This window comes from Argentina anserina, chromosome 4, assembly GCF_933775445.1.
Source record: "Argentina anserina chromosome 4, drPotAnse1.1, whole genome shotgun sequence".
Lineage (NCBI taxonomy): Eukaryota > Viridiplantae > Streptophyta > Magnoliopsida > Rosales > Rosaceae > Argentina > Argentina anserina.
The window spans coordinates 24,725,294-24,739,745 of record NC_065875.1 but is presented as its reverse complement, the minus strand read 5'-3'; the positions used below and the strand labels follow the sequence as shown (position 1 = coordinate 24,739,745).

General features: G+C 38.0%; 2 protein-coding genes across 2 annotated transcripts; one reads left to right on the top strand and one right to left on the bottom strand.

Moving 5' to 3' along the window:
• The first annotated feature begins 807 nt into the window (after positions 1 to 807).
• On the top strand, positions 808 to 4,482 carry LOC126790633 (uncharacterized). Its single transcript, XM_050516954.1, has 5 exons — positions 808 to 1,198; positions 1,296 to 2,656; positions 3,307 to 3,717; positions 3,820 to 4,040; positions 4,116 to 4,482. The coding sequence occupies exons 1-5, from the start codon at positions 1,035 to 1,037 to the stop codon at positions 4,371 to 4,373; spliced, it is 2,415 nt and encodes an 804-aa protein (XP_050372911.1). The 5' UTR covers positions 808 to 1,034; the 3' UTR covers positions 4,374 to 4,482.
• A 3,522-nt stretch (positions 4,483 to 8,004) lies between these two features.
• LOC126790960 (zinc-finger homeodomain protein 8-like) lies at positions 8,005 to 9,629 on the bottom strand. Its single transcript, XM_050517347.1, has one exon. It carries the CDS (start codon positions 9,356 to 9,358, stop codon positions 8,201 to 8,203), a length of 1,158 nt encoding a protein of 385 aa, XP_050373304.1. The 5' UTR covers positions 9,359 to 9,629; the 3' UTR covers positions 8,005 to 8,200.
• Between the last annotated feature and the right edge of the window lie 4,823 nt (positions 9,630 to 14,452).

Below are 14,452 nucleotides of genomic sequence, written 5' to 3'. Positions count from 1 at the left end.
AATTATCATTTAAAATTTCATTGTATTTGAAATTAACGATAGTAACCCAATATCTTAAAGCAAAGCAAAGATGTATAACTATAAAAGAATGTATACACCATAAGTTTTATGTATCATATAAGGTGTTATACAAGCCATTGGGTAATTAGGAGGAGCAAATCAAAATGTACACCACCTAGTAGCTCGTCATTCACGGTATTCAATTTCCTTTAACAAAAATGCCATATCACCATCGCCGGCTGGATTCCATTTTAACCAAAACAAGACTTTACATGAGCTTAAGAAACGCAAAACTAATTGCTATATAAAATTGCACTTACTTTGTTTACATTTCGACAGGAAGCTATTAATCTATTTCCGAACTTAAATTTTTTTGGTCTTAAAAGAGATTCATCAGGTCGAGTATTTATAGTTTCCGGTTCCAGATTCAATTTGCATAACAATACACAGACAATGAACGCCATTAATGACTTCATAACAAGGAAGAAAATAATTGCTGACTTTCAGTTACTTCTTGGTAAATTACCTAATTCGATTAGTTACCTGATTCAACTGGTCATGTTCACCTGAGATTTTCATCCCGCATGTTAATAATTTCGTAACCTACCTTTAAACATCTGCAAAGCTAGTTTACCAGGCAAGATCGTAGAAGAAGTGTCTGAAACCCAAAACAGAAGGAAAGGTCGAAGGTAGTATGGAGTTTGACTCACGCGGGAGACGTGTCGGTCTTCTGCGTCAACATTCCCACCAGAGCTGAAAAGCCAACGCCTTTAACTGTTAGCTTCACATATCAAACCGACCCCCTCCCACGTATATCTCATCTTTCATTTTCATGTTCTGCTGCACATTTCATCTCCAACAATCTCGCACTTGACACATGTATTCCTTCTTAACTTCGGCCTTTATATTGTTTCACCATCATTAATCTCGCTCTCTGTCTCCAATCGCAGTCAGAGAAAGACTCCTCTATTGTCGCAATGAATTCGTTTTCTTCTTAGCGTTTTGCGCATGATTGAAGAGCTTGATTCAGTGGAATGATGGTTATCAAGAAAGTTCTGGTGATGAAAACCCAGTTTGATTTCGTTTGCAAACGTATGTCAAGCGGGAACATGCTTGGAGTCCTTGGTTCCATTTGGGTTTTCGTCTGTCACTACATGTTTTGTGTGTCTGGATTCATTAGTAGATACATACTCATCAGGTTCCCTCAAGTTAAATCTGTGTTTTTCTAACTGAATTGTCAAGTTATTATTGTCTTTGAATAATTAATAGACGTTAATATATTATTATTCTTCCAGATTTCATGCAGATGATCACAGAGTTCATCACCCTATTGTTTGTTTAAAGCATCATCATCAATTTGATGCAAATAGAAAAGAAGAAGAAGAAGAAGAAGCAGCAGCAGCAGCAGCAGAAGGAGAAGAAGAGTTGTCTCTGGATTCTCCCATAATAAGAAGAAGTGATGATCAGAGCAGAACAGAAACAGAGGATTCCGATCAGAACAGAGCAGAAACAGAGAATTCCGAGCAAAACAGAGCAGAGACAGAGAATTCCGAGCAAAACAGAGCTGAAACAGAGGATCCCAGTTTTGTTCAGATCATTTCAGCTGTAAGCACCGATTCGTACGAGTATACTTCTAATAGATATATTAATGGCTACATGGAAGAACCAAAAGCCATGAGCTTTACCGTCCAAGAATTCTATGCTGATTGGGACAGTTCTAAATCCTCTGATTATCAAATTCCTATTAAAGCAGCTAAGGATCATGATGCTGATCATGAAAAAGCAGTGAAGCCTATTGAAGTAATTGAAGCATTTGAGAATGAAGAACTCGAGAAATCAGCCATTGATCCTATTGAGGAATTTTGTACTGAGAAGGTTCTGGACACTGAGTATGAGCTATGTGAGGTTGAAGAACACAATTGCTCTCTTGTTTCTGATTCGAAACAAGACCCATTAAGCTCAAGAAAAGATCATGATGTGGGTTCACTTAACTATCAGTTCTTGATATATAGAAATGCGGTTCCGTATGACGAGGGACTTGAACCTCATAGCTCTGGGTTTCAGTATGATGCGGAGGATCATCATAGAGTCCACTTCGATATGGAAGACGATCAATTGCTTGATGTACGTATCCCAGATGGAAAAGCAGTTGTTTTTTACGATCAGCAAAATGGTTCAGAATCTTCTGATGATGATTACATTGAATTGTTAGAGCCCCAACTGAGGAGTTATAGTCAACAAATTGATCAAGTTGAGGAGAGAGGTGAACATAAAGAGGAATTAGTCCAGGTTGAGACACAAGAGACTAGTCCACTAGTACAATCTGCAGAAGAAGGAAATGGATTGCAGCAAGCCAAGTCTGTATTGGTTTCGGACGATGAAAATAATTGGGAGTCTTATGAAGAGCATGATGATCTCATTGAACAGATTAAAAGGGAAATTAAGAATGTGAGAACAGGAGGGCTTCCCACTATATCAGAAGAAGATCATTCAGAATCTACAAACTTGGTGGAGAATATAAAGCTCAAGCCACTGAAGATTGATGAAAAATTCGAATACAAAGATCGAATTGCAGAGATTCAGAAGGTGTACAAAAGCTACGCTGAGAAGATGCGAAAGCTGGACATCTTGAACAACCAGACCATGCATGCAATTGGTAAGTATTAGACTTTTAAGTATTCTTAACATAAGTACATAACCTATCTATCTTGATTTGATATTTTCTGCATATATACATTTCGTGCAACACCTTGAAATCAATGTCAGTTTGCATTTTTCGGTATTCTAAGAAGTTTCGTCTAAAAGATGTCTTATTTTCTCATCTTTTGGTTGAGTTTCTCACAGATGAGAGAAGTCAGATAACCAATAGGTGGAATTTTCGATTTCCTTGTATGAATGGCTGAATGTGATTTTGATGTCCCATCTGTTGCAAAATCTTCTTTAATTTCTTCCATGGAACATGCTTCTGGGCCTCCATCAATCTTCATTCCACATCGTTTTCCACAAATTAAGATTCAATGGCAAACAATAACCCTATTCTTTTCTTTACATTAATCATAAAGATGTCACATAGCTTTTCCACCCATATAAGAAAAAGAATGGAAAAAAAAACAAAGTCTCTGTCAAAGATGAGTCTATATGCACTATATTGTATAAGGAAAATAATGAACCTGTAAAATATACATGGCTTAAACCCCACACTCCATATTGAACATAAAGTACTTGGTCAAAAGAAATTGAAAGCAAAATCTAGGTAGTGTCTAATTGAAGATATGTCTATGCTGATTTGCTTTTGATGATCCACAGGTTTTCTGCAGCTTAAGGACCAAGTTAAGCCAATTTCTTTGCAAAAGTCTTCCATTAATCCAATTATGAAGTCTATTCTTTCACAGAACCTGTTGAGATGTAGAGCACAAAGACAAACCGCAGTTGACCCTTTACCGAAATTTGTGGGAGACTTGCACAAGGAATTGGAGTTGGTATACGTTGGGCAGGTTTGCCTCTCTTGGGAAATTCTCCACTGGCAGCACAGAAAAGCCCATGAGTTGCAGCAATATGATCATCATCACTATAATGTTGTTGCCACTGAGTTTCAACTGTTTCAAGTGCTCCTGCAAAGATTCATAGAAGATGATCCATTTCAAGGCCCTCGAGTGCAGCACTATGTCAGTACGCGATGTGTCGTTCGCAGTCTTCTTCAAGTTCCAACCATAAGAGGTGCTTTTATGATTGTTCAATGGTTGCACGTACATGTTATGCTATTAGACTTCAGGTCCCTTAATATGGCCTAGTGTCAGTCTAATATAGTTTGCATTGCAGATGATCGTAGGAAGGATAAGAAACATGGAATGGGAGGGGAGGAGGAGGATTTGATAATAGTGAGTGAGATGCTGATGAAAATCATTGAAGAATCGATGCAGTTATTTTGGACATTTCTTCGCAGTGACGAGAGAAATGCGGTCCTGAGAAGCCTTCAAGAAAGTCAGGTTGAGCATAAAGACTTGGAGCTTCTAATAGATATCCGGAAAGATCTTCAAAAGGTTTGTTGTATTACATAAATCTCAAATGGATCGGCATTGTTTTACTTGAATTTTGATCACAAAATCATATTGCAGAAGGAGAAAAAGCTCAAAGACATACAGAGAACTGGTAATTGCGTAGTGAAGAAGTTCCAAAAGCAGCATCAAGATCAAGATAGACTTGAGCATAGTTTGTTTATCGCTCAAGTTGAACTGAGGCTGGTTTTGAGAGTGCTTAATATGTCAAAACTAACATCAGATCAGTTAGTTTGGTGCCATGAGAAGCTAGACAACATAAATTTTGTTCACAGAAAGGTCCTTATGGAGCCTTCATTTCTTCTTTTTCCATGTTAACATATGTCAAGCCGAATGTGCCTGGTGATTACTTGACTTGCGGATGTATATACTTGTTTATCTCGACACATTATTAACAACAGATATGGAAAAAAGGAATGGTTTACACTAGTAAATTTTACTAGCTAGGCTAGTCAAGTATTCAAACTGATCTTTCAATCTTTTTGCGTCTTTTGATATATACCTGAAGACTGCGCTGATGCGGAAATGCAATATCTTAGGGGTGGTTGTATAGGTTGATTCCAATATTCCTGAACCTCCCAATTCAAAAGCAACAAGACTTTTAACTCCAGCTGCTAGTAACTATCTGCACGTAATTTTGTACCGAAAATGAATCAATAGTAGACATCAGCAATCTGATAGCAGCAAATTGTAGTCATTAATTCAAGTAGACATTATACAATACCTGCGGCAAGTTCATAATGTGGTGCCATTGTAGCTCATGGATCTGTCCAAGTAAGTCCGAGTATATAAGGAAAGATAGACTGAGAGAAGAGAATCCAGTCTATGGATGCGGAGACATATAGCTGGAAAAGAAGAAACTGGGAGAGAAGTGAAAGTATGTAGTTGATGTTTATAAAACAAGTGAGGCTTAATGTGCTCAGTTATCCAGTCAAATCCATGCGACTTTGTGATTGGAAGTTGCAGTACGTAGTTCTGCACGGCATCAAATCCTGAACTTGAACGTACAGAGTTCACATGAAAGCTATGAAGGGGCAGCCAAATTCGATCACATTCAAAGATGCCTGGTACGATTACGTCCTATGATCGATAAGGCCAAACTGACAGCCCACTCATCTTCATAAGGCCTACGGTCTTTCTTTTTCAATGGTCTCCGGTCTGAGATTTTGGTTCCCTGAAGGGAAAGCCCGCTTAACATACAAGACGTAATTTTTTTTTCATGACCGTAAAAGTTGGGTTCATCTGCTGTACATACATGTACAACATACAACAAGTTTTACATACATTGATTAGGGGAGCACGTGATCTGCACGATGGGTTGTGTGTGTGAGTGAACTGAGTTTTTCTGTATGCATGACATACAGCCGGGCATAACAGAATTTTCCGTAAAAGTTGCCCAGGATTATGAAGTTGAATAATTACTTGCATTAAACTCTGTAAGTTACTATAAATTGTATACCCATTGTATAATCGTTGTATCTATAACAAATGACATGAGTTTGATGATTCCTCAAAAAGCGTAAAATTTATCAACTTAAGGGCAACCCAACTTAAGATTTAAGAGTATAAACCGAGTTTGCGTCCCTTTTTATATTATTTAGGCAATATAATAGTTTTTTTCTTAAATTATTTAGTTTGCTTCATCAAAAGCTGTATGTAAACAATATGATTTAATAGTCTAGACACTCTGATCACTTTAACTTTTCGATTTTCCTATACTTCCCATTCCCAACAATATAATAAGTCATTACATATGCCGACGGTACAAATTAAAGAGATCACTTGTATATCATATCATAACTTTAAAATAGAAGAGACCAATTGTGAGAGCCATATATATGGAACTAATGGAAGAAGAGAGCGTGAACCCTTGTAAGTTGTAACATCACTAACATGTACAGTCTATGAGCTTGAGACACATAAATTAAGTAGGTTCCAATATCATACCTATAAGCAAAACCAAAACCTACAAAATGTGTATTTCATCATCGCCAGGCCATCACCATGAGTCCATGACCAAGATGTTTAGGGTTAGAGTGCAGGTTACTGATCATGATTAATTACTTCTTAATGGCACCCCACTCTTGCTAACCAGACCATTACAAATCATTTGCAGAATGCAGATCCAGTTACACAATTACGTACGCGTGGAGATCTGATAAACATATCAAACCTAAACATGCTTATGAAATCATGAAATTCCCGAAGTTTCTATTTTCTATCACGGAAATGAGGATAAACCATTAGCTGATATCGACGCGTGTGTATATAAGGGCGGTGGATCAAGCTCGATATTTATACAAAGATCATAACGATTAATCATCTGCATTAGTTTAATTATTTCCAGAAGATGATGTTCATATTCAGATATTCTAAACAACAATGCTTGCAGTTTTAATCATCCAACCAAAAGAGGAAAGCTGGCCGTTATTTCATGTTCTGGGCACTGTTTCCACTACCTAATCAAACCTTTGTTTAAGCAAATCCCGGTATACGACTTGCCTTAAAAGCCCAGGCTATCCATATAAAACCATTTCTTAACTACTAAATTGCATGCAGGCATGACAACACATCGATCTCTATTACGTGTTTCGTCTGGGTCCATATCCCAGGCTTCGAACTTGTTTATATTTTTAAAACCTAATTATTCTTTTTTTTTTGTTACACTAATTATTCACTTTAAATCCAACTAACTACTTTTATACTACACACCTCTTACGGTCTACGTTTTTCTTAATATATTCCGGTATCAAGATCGTTCTTGAAGGGGGGCTATAGTATAATTAGATCGGTACATATTCTATTCTATCTATTTCAAAAGAAGATTGAACTCATGAAGGCAAAATCTATTGGTATGCTATGAGATTAATTCCCAAGATCCCACATGTAAAAGTTGCACCACTTGGTACTTATTGAACTGTATATAATCATGGCCCGTATAATTCGGCGCTAGGCGTCGGCCAATTTCATACATTCGTGACTTTTTTTTCATACGTTCATGGATGTTTAGAAAATCGAAGAATATATGTGATACGTTCGCGACTTAGATAACCATAATACAACCTATAGTACTAAAAATTGGGGAAACGGTGTGTAATGTGAGTAATTAAATCTGTTCATTTTTCAAATACATGTTTCTTGTGTCCACTAATGCAAGCTGTGTAACTCAAGTGCGGTTATGAACTCTTTGGAAAATTGTATTGCAATTTCTTGAATTTTCTTCTGTTCAACAAAAAAAGACATATTACAACAATGTATGTTATTTTCTCATGTGCCCTAGCGTGCAAATGATACAGTAGATTAAAAATCTAGTCTAGCATGATATGATGTCACTCTAGAATCTAGAAAGGTGACAAGACCTCTTATATCTCATCTTATATATAAAAATATTTCAGCTAGGCATTTAGTAATATATATCAAAAAGGCTACTCTACAGAAATTCACTTGACGTTAACCCTAGAGTAGATTAATCACAGCACGTTTACCTCAGTCAAGGTGCACCAAACCCCATCTGATCTCCATCAAAGACCAATACCATTCTGGTCAATCTGGTGAAAGAATTCAATACACTTTGAGGCTTTGAGCAGAAGCAGGGTCTACCCTTCAATGAATAACAACAAAATTGCAGATGACAACGTTTTAACCAAATTTTGAAAACGAAAGCTGCACATTTTGGACAAGTAAGCATGGCGAAACTCCAAAGGCTTCACTTTTAAGTTAATGGAAAATATTAATCATATGATTCATACCATAGACTTAAAAGAAACCCACGAGAAATGAACCAAGTTCCCTAACGCAGAAAGGTAAATAATTAAATTCCCTCATATAGAAAGTTCCCCTTTATTCTCCGGGATTAATTTCATGGTTAAACAAAGGGAGAAAAAAAAAGACCAAACATGTCTGCAACTCAAAGAAAGCAACCAGCTAGCTTCATATATGATGCTACAAATTAAATAGAAAACTAAACTTGCATTAACATTGATTAGTTCTGTCTTTAACTGTTAATTAGCCTCTGTTCTCTTCCTCAATCCTCAAACCACTAGTCAGTAACCACCATTAACAAAGCTAACCAGAACCAGAAACTAGTAAACACAAGGAACATTGAAACTTATCTCCAAGCTCTCAACTCTAATGACTCATTGATTTCAAGACGACGAAGATGACCCATTGTTGGAAAGATAGAACCTTTGGTGGTGATGATCATCTCTGCTACTCTCATTAGGGGAGTTGGTAATTGCATTCACATTGTTGTTGTTGTTATTGTCCTCCTCGGCATTGGAATCAAAGCTGTTGCCTCCGACGGCATCACCGCCGTAGTTCCCATCGCAGTCATTGATCAACCCGGCCGAAGACAACAACCTCTGCCTCCTCTGGTGCTTGTTGTTGTGCATCCAAATCTTAAAGACATTCCGACCAATCCCAATCTCATGGCAGAAGTCCTCGACGAACTTGTCTTCGCTCCTCTGCATTCTCCAACCTAGTTTTTCAGCAAAACTGAACATCTTGTCCTTCTGCTCCTGGCTGAACTTGGTCCTCGATCTCTTCCTCCCAGTAGTACTCTTCCCACCCGTCGGATTATTACTCAGCTTCTCATCCGACGGTGGCCCTGTGTACGCGGCGGAGCTGAGGGCGAGGAGTATCTGGGTCGGGGTGCCGAAGAACGAGGGCGGCACGTGAGACACCGGCGGAGGAGAGTGGGGGCTCAAGGTGGTGCTTGGGCCAGGACTAGTGCTCCGGCTCGGACTTGGGCTCATGCTGTGGCGAGCTGGTGGCGGAGGGAGTACGCGGTGGTGGTGGTGGTGAGTAGAGCTGACGAGAAAAGCCTTTGGGGGAGTGAAAGCGCGTGGTTCGTCCGGCCAGTCACGGCGGTGGAAGTTGCGGTGGCAGCCGCAGGCGGCGCATTTTAGCGAGGTGGGGTCGGCGGGGTTGGAAATGGGGCTGGGGTAAAACTCACCGCAGCCGTCGAGGGCGTGGCCGCCGAGGCTGGCAGCGTGGTTCTTCAGGCATTCTCGGTAGCCAACCGGGGTCGTCTGCGGCGGAGGAAGGTGAAATGGGTGGTGGTGGGGCTTCAGCAGAGTGCCGGTGTTGAAGGAGAAGGATCTGAAGGGCCCAGATTTGGGGTCAGATGTGGGGATGAGCTCAGTGTCTGTATCAGGAGTATTGATGGAGGCGGTGGCGGAGGCTGTGGTGGTAGACATGGCCTTAAAGTCCATGACTTGGGTTTGGAACTGGGAATCAAATGTTAGGGTATTGTAAAACTCAAACTTCTCTGGGAAAAAATGGGACCTATTTGTCTTGGTCATGGGAGGATATTCATAAAGGAGCAATCTTTGAGAGCTCAGCTAAGCTTAATATGATGAAGAGAGGTATATATATAGATTGGTAGTAGAAAAGGGATTAGTAAACTTAAACCTGTACTAACCACCAGATTAGTAACTAAACAAATGGGAAATGATTAGCAGGGGATTAGATTTGCTGTGGCATAACTAATCGGAGCTTAGCTTACGTATGAGTTTGTTGAAAGCAATAAATTCTTCTTCTTTTTTGGTTACAGACAGCAATAAATATTTGGTCATGTTGGGTTTTATGGAATTCAGGGATTCAAGTTTTGGGAAGGTGCGAGCGAATTGGAAGAGAAAACGTGTCGACTGGGGAGATCAGAATCATGTTTCAGCGCAGAAAGAAGCAGGTGGAGCTGGACTCATCGAGCTTTAGAGAGAGATCTCTGCGTATTCTTGCAGACCAAGACAAAGCCTCTGGCTTTTTTTTTTTTGCAGCATTGTAAAAATTCAAATCTGTGCTCTCACATTTTGATATGAGAGGTTACTGTTTAATTTGAATTGCTTCACATTTCTGGAGTACAGTAGTAGCGTGCACTACACAGTAGTATTACGTGATACGTACCTGTACATAAATGGTCTGGAACAATGTACAAATTATTAGTTGCTATGCCATGAACTAATTAACGATTAAAAATTTTAATAATCCGGAGCATTATATAATATATCGGAGAGAGAGAAGTTAATTAGTGTGATTAATCGATTTCTTTACTGCTAATCTAATGATTGAAGGGAAGATTTAATTAGTGGGATGAAAAATGATGATGGGAGATTGACACCAAGTTAACAAAAGTCAGGCTGCTTAGTTACAAAGCAAAAGATCAATCTCTGCATTAGGACTGATTACCAAAAGAAGAAGAAAGAGGTTAGGAATTTTGAAATGTCGATTAAGGAGATTGAGACAACTGTTGTCGTTTCTGCTTCATCTTCAATCATTTTATTGTGTCTTGTCTCAAGTTAATATTGCGTTGTTAATCTATGGGGGCTAATTAAGGATGATTTATATTTTCGGCAGCACGCCGTGATTAGTCAGCTTAATCCTCATCCTCTTGATCAAGTACTTCTCATTATCATCCAGCGTTTTTGTTTGCAATTCTCTGAATCTTGTCCGGATAATATGTACGTACGTATTAACAAGCGATATGCATTATTTGTTTTGATCAATACCCGAATCGACAGAAGTGATAAAGACAATACAATTTAAATTTATACAATACGAAGGATTAGACTATATATCCTTAAAACTATGAATTGTCTGTGAAATTATTTAGAATAGACTAAGATAGGAATAACGCTACATGCTAAAGTGCAGATCAAATTAGCAAGCAATCAGAATTCAAACTAATCTCCTACTCAGATGTGATGTTTCTTGTCTTTTGTGTTTGTAATCCTCAATTATGGTCCCTAAAGAATCCAAGAAAGCAAAGAGAAAAAAGAGAGAGCCACATGAAAATTGCTCAGAATTCTTCCCAACTATTCCAATGTAAATGGCATTACATGAATAATTTCCATCACAAAAATTGGATCATTAGGGCATGAAAACACTATTAGTGATAAGTGACATGTTAATTACAAGCCTAGCTTAGCTAGGTGGTATAGGAGGGAGGAAATGGTGGTGGATTAAGTCAAGGAAGCGTTAATGGCTTGAAACCAAGGTTCTGACAGAGCAGCATGCGCGCAATGAAGTGTGTTGACACAGGCTAAGGCTAAAGCTACGTACAGCAAAAACTGGATTTCTACTTGTATCTATGTCTTGGCTTTTCCAATTACTAATTTTGGCTCTAACCAACAAAAAAAAAACTAATTTTGGCTTCCAATTTGTCACTTTTGGACTGTGCAAGAATCAATTCCAATTCCCCTTTTCTTCTTTATTTTTAATATTATTACAGAGTTTCTCTAAATAGAAATGGTAGAATTATTACAATGAGATATTTCACCCATCTTGTATAGGAATAAATAGGGTTGTCACTTCCATCTTGTATAGCAGGATTTGATCTCTGTTACTAATATGGACCACAGTCATTTCTAAGCATATATGATTCATGGTCCACATAATTTTCATCCTTGGCACTTTGGCAGGAGGGAGGGTAGATTCTTACTTGAAAAATTATGGGTGGATGAGATAATGAGGATGCGGATCAGCTTCCACCAAATTAAAAGCATTTATGTTCTTTCATATGCAGCAAAATGTTACACAATGGAGATAAGACTAATCTTCCCCAACAGGTGTGTGAAGCTAAAGCAAATATCTTTACCCCAAAGATGAACTAGTAGCTAGATGGATAAGCATCATCCTTATTCCTTAATTTGGAGAACAGAATAATATCCATGCAGTTGGCCTTCCTTTTGTTTGTCCATAACAGAGTGCCCCAAATGCAGAAACACATATAATCTACGTCTCTGCTTCCCAAAGATTAGAAATGAGGAATCGTTTTCAGATATTGGATTGGGATTTTGCATCAGACTACTTAACCACTCAATTAGACAACTTATAACAGTCATACGTACAGTTGTAGATAATGGTCCTTAATTTGGTGTCAAATTATCTTAAATAATAGTCATACTCAGCACTTGCATGCATAATCCCAATGTCTGGAGTGGTTTTTTTGCTGATTAGAATACTAATGTATGGAATCAGGTGATCGGATTAATATGTTGCTTAGCGCCTAGATAACGTTATTATAGATTGATAGATGTCGCTTACAGCATGCATTACAACAAATAATACTTGTTTACGTTCGAGGCATGAGGATGAGGATCAATCTTCCCCGCCGTAAATCTGCTATGCAATGTTTGAAGCATGTCTTCGTTGTTGCTTCTAGTTAAAGAAACATGATCGAGTGTGCAATATTTAGCAGTGTACGTAGGATCTGATTGTTGGCATTCTTCTTTACCTTGCCTTAGATTTCAACCCAGGTGAGATTTCAACCCTTTTATTTAAAAAATAATAAAATTAAACCAATAAATTACATGAGATATTTTTCAGATGTCTTTCTTATGTTCTTTAGCTCTTACATCTACTCGACTATTCTTCTTCTAAATTGTTCAAGCATGTCGTTGTCACTCCCTGCCGTTGCGCCGCCGAAGGCCCGACCGTCCGAAACTCTCTCTACTCTCATCTACACTTTTACCGTTCTACTGTAGAACCCATACGTTTAGCTCTTCTCCATTTTCTATTCTAAGTTTTTTTTTTAAAATTGAATCATATACTGATTAAAATAATTAGATACTGATTATTGAATGATTAGATACTTAAATTTGGCGGGTATATGGGTGCTCACTTTGTTTGTTAAACATATCTTATTGGAAATTTGGAATATGATTATATGAAATTGGTGTTAGTGTGTTAGTCTTGTTACTGTCTTACTGAATGGCTGAATGAGATTATGATAAGAGATTGAGTATTTTATTTGCCTATTTGAGTTTGTTAAAAATGTAGGGAATTAGTGTTGGTATATGAGTTTGTTAGTTAAACTATCGATATGGAATGATTTGAAATTTGGAATCTGAAATTTAGTGGTATGTTAGAGAATGACCGAATTAGAGATTGAGTATTTACTAATTTGGGTTTGTTTGTTTGTTAGTTAAGAACTTAAGATTATTGGGAATTAGGGAATGATATAAATATTTAGGGTTGATTGATATTTTAATTATATGAACTTCATACACTCTATGTTGTAAACCCGATTTTTTTTTAGCCTTCAGCCAAAATTGTGATCCACCTCATAAAATCCTAGGTCCGCCTTTGAAATTAGCCCGGGTGACATTTTAATTCTAGATCCGCCACTGCTAATACATCAATTTGGATCAAAGTTTTATCTTGTTGGATCTTCTTCTGTATTCGCGTTGATCATCAGCCGGCCTCCATTAACAGTGGGAGGAGCCGAGGAGGAAGTGCTACCGAGCAGGCCTTATAATTAATTATATTGATCATAAATAGCTAAGAGGCGGGGAAGGTATATACATGTATGTTAATTAGATGTACATTCCTGGCCGGCCAGAGTCCATGAATCCATATTCAACTCTTATACGATCCAAAATGGCCATAACATGTTCATCCAGCATATGAATGTAATGTATGACACTTAAGTTTCAATTGTCTCCTCAAAAAGACAAAGAATTAGTAGTACGAAGTCCAAAATGGTTGATCACCATATCTTTAGAGATATAAAGTGATGATCCATACCAATATTAATTCTTGCAAATTAATTATCATGAACTGAAAATAAAGTTGATCATCAGTTTGATCCAACTTGGAAGATCATTTGAATTAGTCATGGTCTGTCCTCAAAAAGACAAAGAACTAGTAGTAGGAAGTCGCAAAATGGTTGATCCCCATATCTTTAGAGATATAAAGTAATGATCCATACCAAATTCTTGCTAATTATCATAATGGTTAATTATCAGTTTGATCCAACTTGGAAGATCACTTGAATTTGTTAATTTAATTTGGTAAGAATTTCATCATCAGGTAGTCTACGCTAGGCTTTAATTAAAAGGGTTAAGCGGATCCTAGATGGGCGTTGAACGGGCTTGGCGGACTAGGCGAGAGCTAGTGGATTCCGGGCAGGAATTGAAATAGCTAAGTAGATACTAGGCGGATACTAGGCCGACACTAAGCGGGAGTTAAACAAGCTTGGCGGACTCTAAGTGAGAGCTAGGTGGACTCTAGGCGGGCATACAGCGGGGGTTAAACGAACTTAATTGGTGGACTCTTTCTCTCAGTCGCGGGGTCGATGCCACAATTGCTTGACTCTCTCTTTCATGTTGCTCCAAATTGAAAATTTTACGGTAGAAATTAAACTATTATGTTGTTCTCACCTCTTTTATTATATGAAAATGAGATGAAGGGTGGCTTTATTAGGCTGACCTAGCGTTCATCTATTGAAAGTTCATTCCTGTCCAGACCACAAGGCCAAGATCAGTTTGCAATTATTAATGTTGTCTGAGTATTGAGATCGACTGCTTACTCTATTAAAAAAAAAGTAACGGAAAATAAAATAAAATTCCGGTAACGATGAGTCACTTGTCACCCCTCTAAAATAGTCCAGCCCAGAG

What these genes read in the sequence shown, in the direction of transcription:
- LOC126790960 (XM_050517347.1), bottom strand. Translation starts at nt 9,358, where the DNA reads ATGACCAAGACAAATAGGTCCCATTTTTTCCCAGAGAAGTTTGAGTTT.
- LOC126790633 (XM_050516954.1), top strand. Translation starts at nt 1,035, where the DNA reads ATGATGGTTATCAAGAAAGTTCTGGTGATGAAAACCCAGTTTGATTTC. An exon ending in AGTAGATACATACTCATCAG is followed by an intron (nt 1,199 to 1,295) that starts GTTCCCTCAAGT and finishes TTATTCTTCCAG; the next exon opens with ATTTCATGCAGATGATCACA. An exon ending in CCAGACCATGCATGCAATTG is followed by an intron (nt 2,657 to 3,306) that starts GTAAGTATTAGA and finishes GATGATCCACAG; the next exon opens with GTTTTCTGCAGCTTAAGGAC.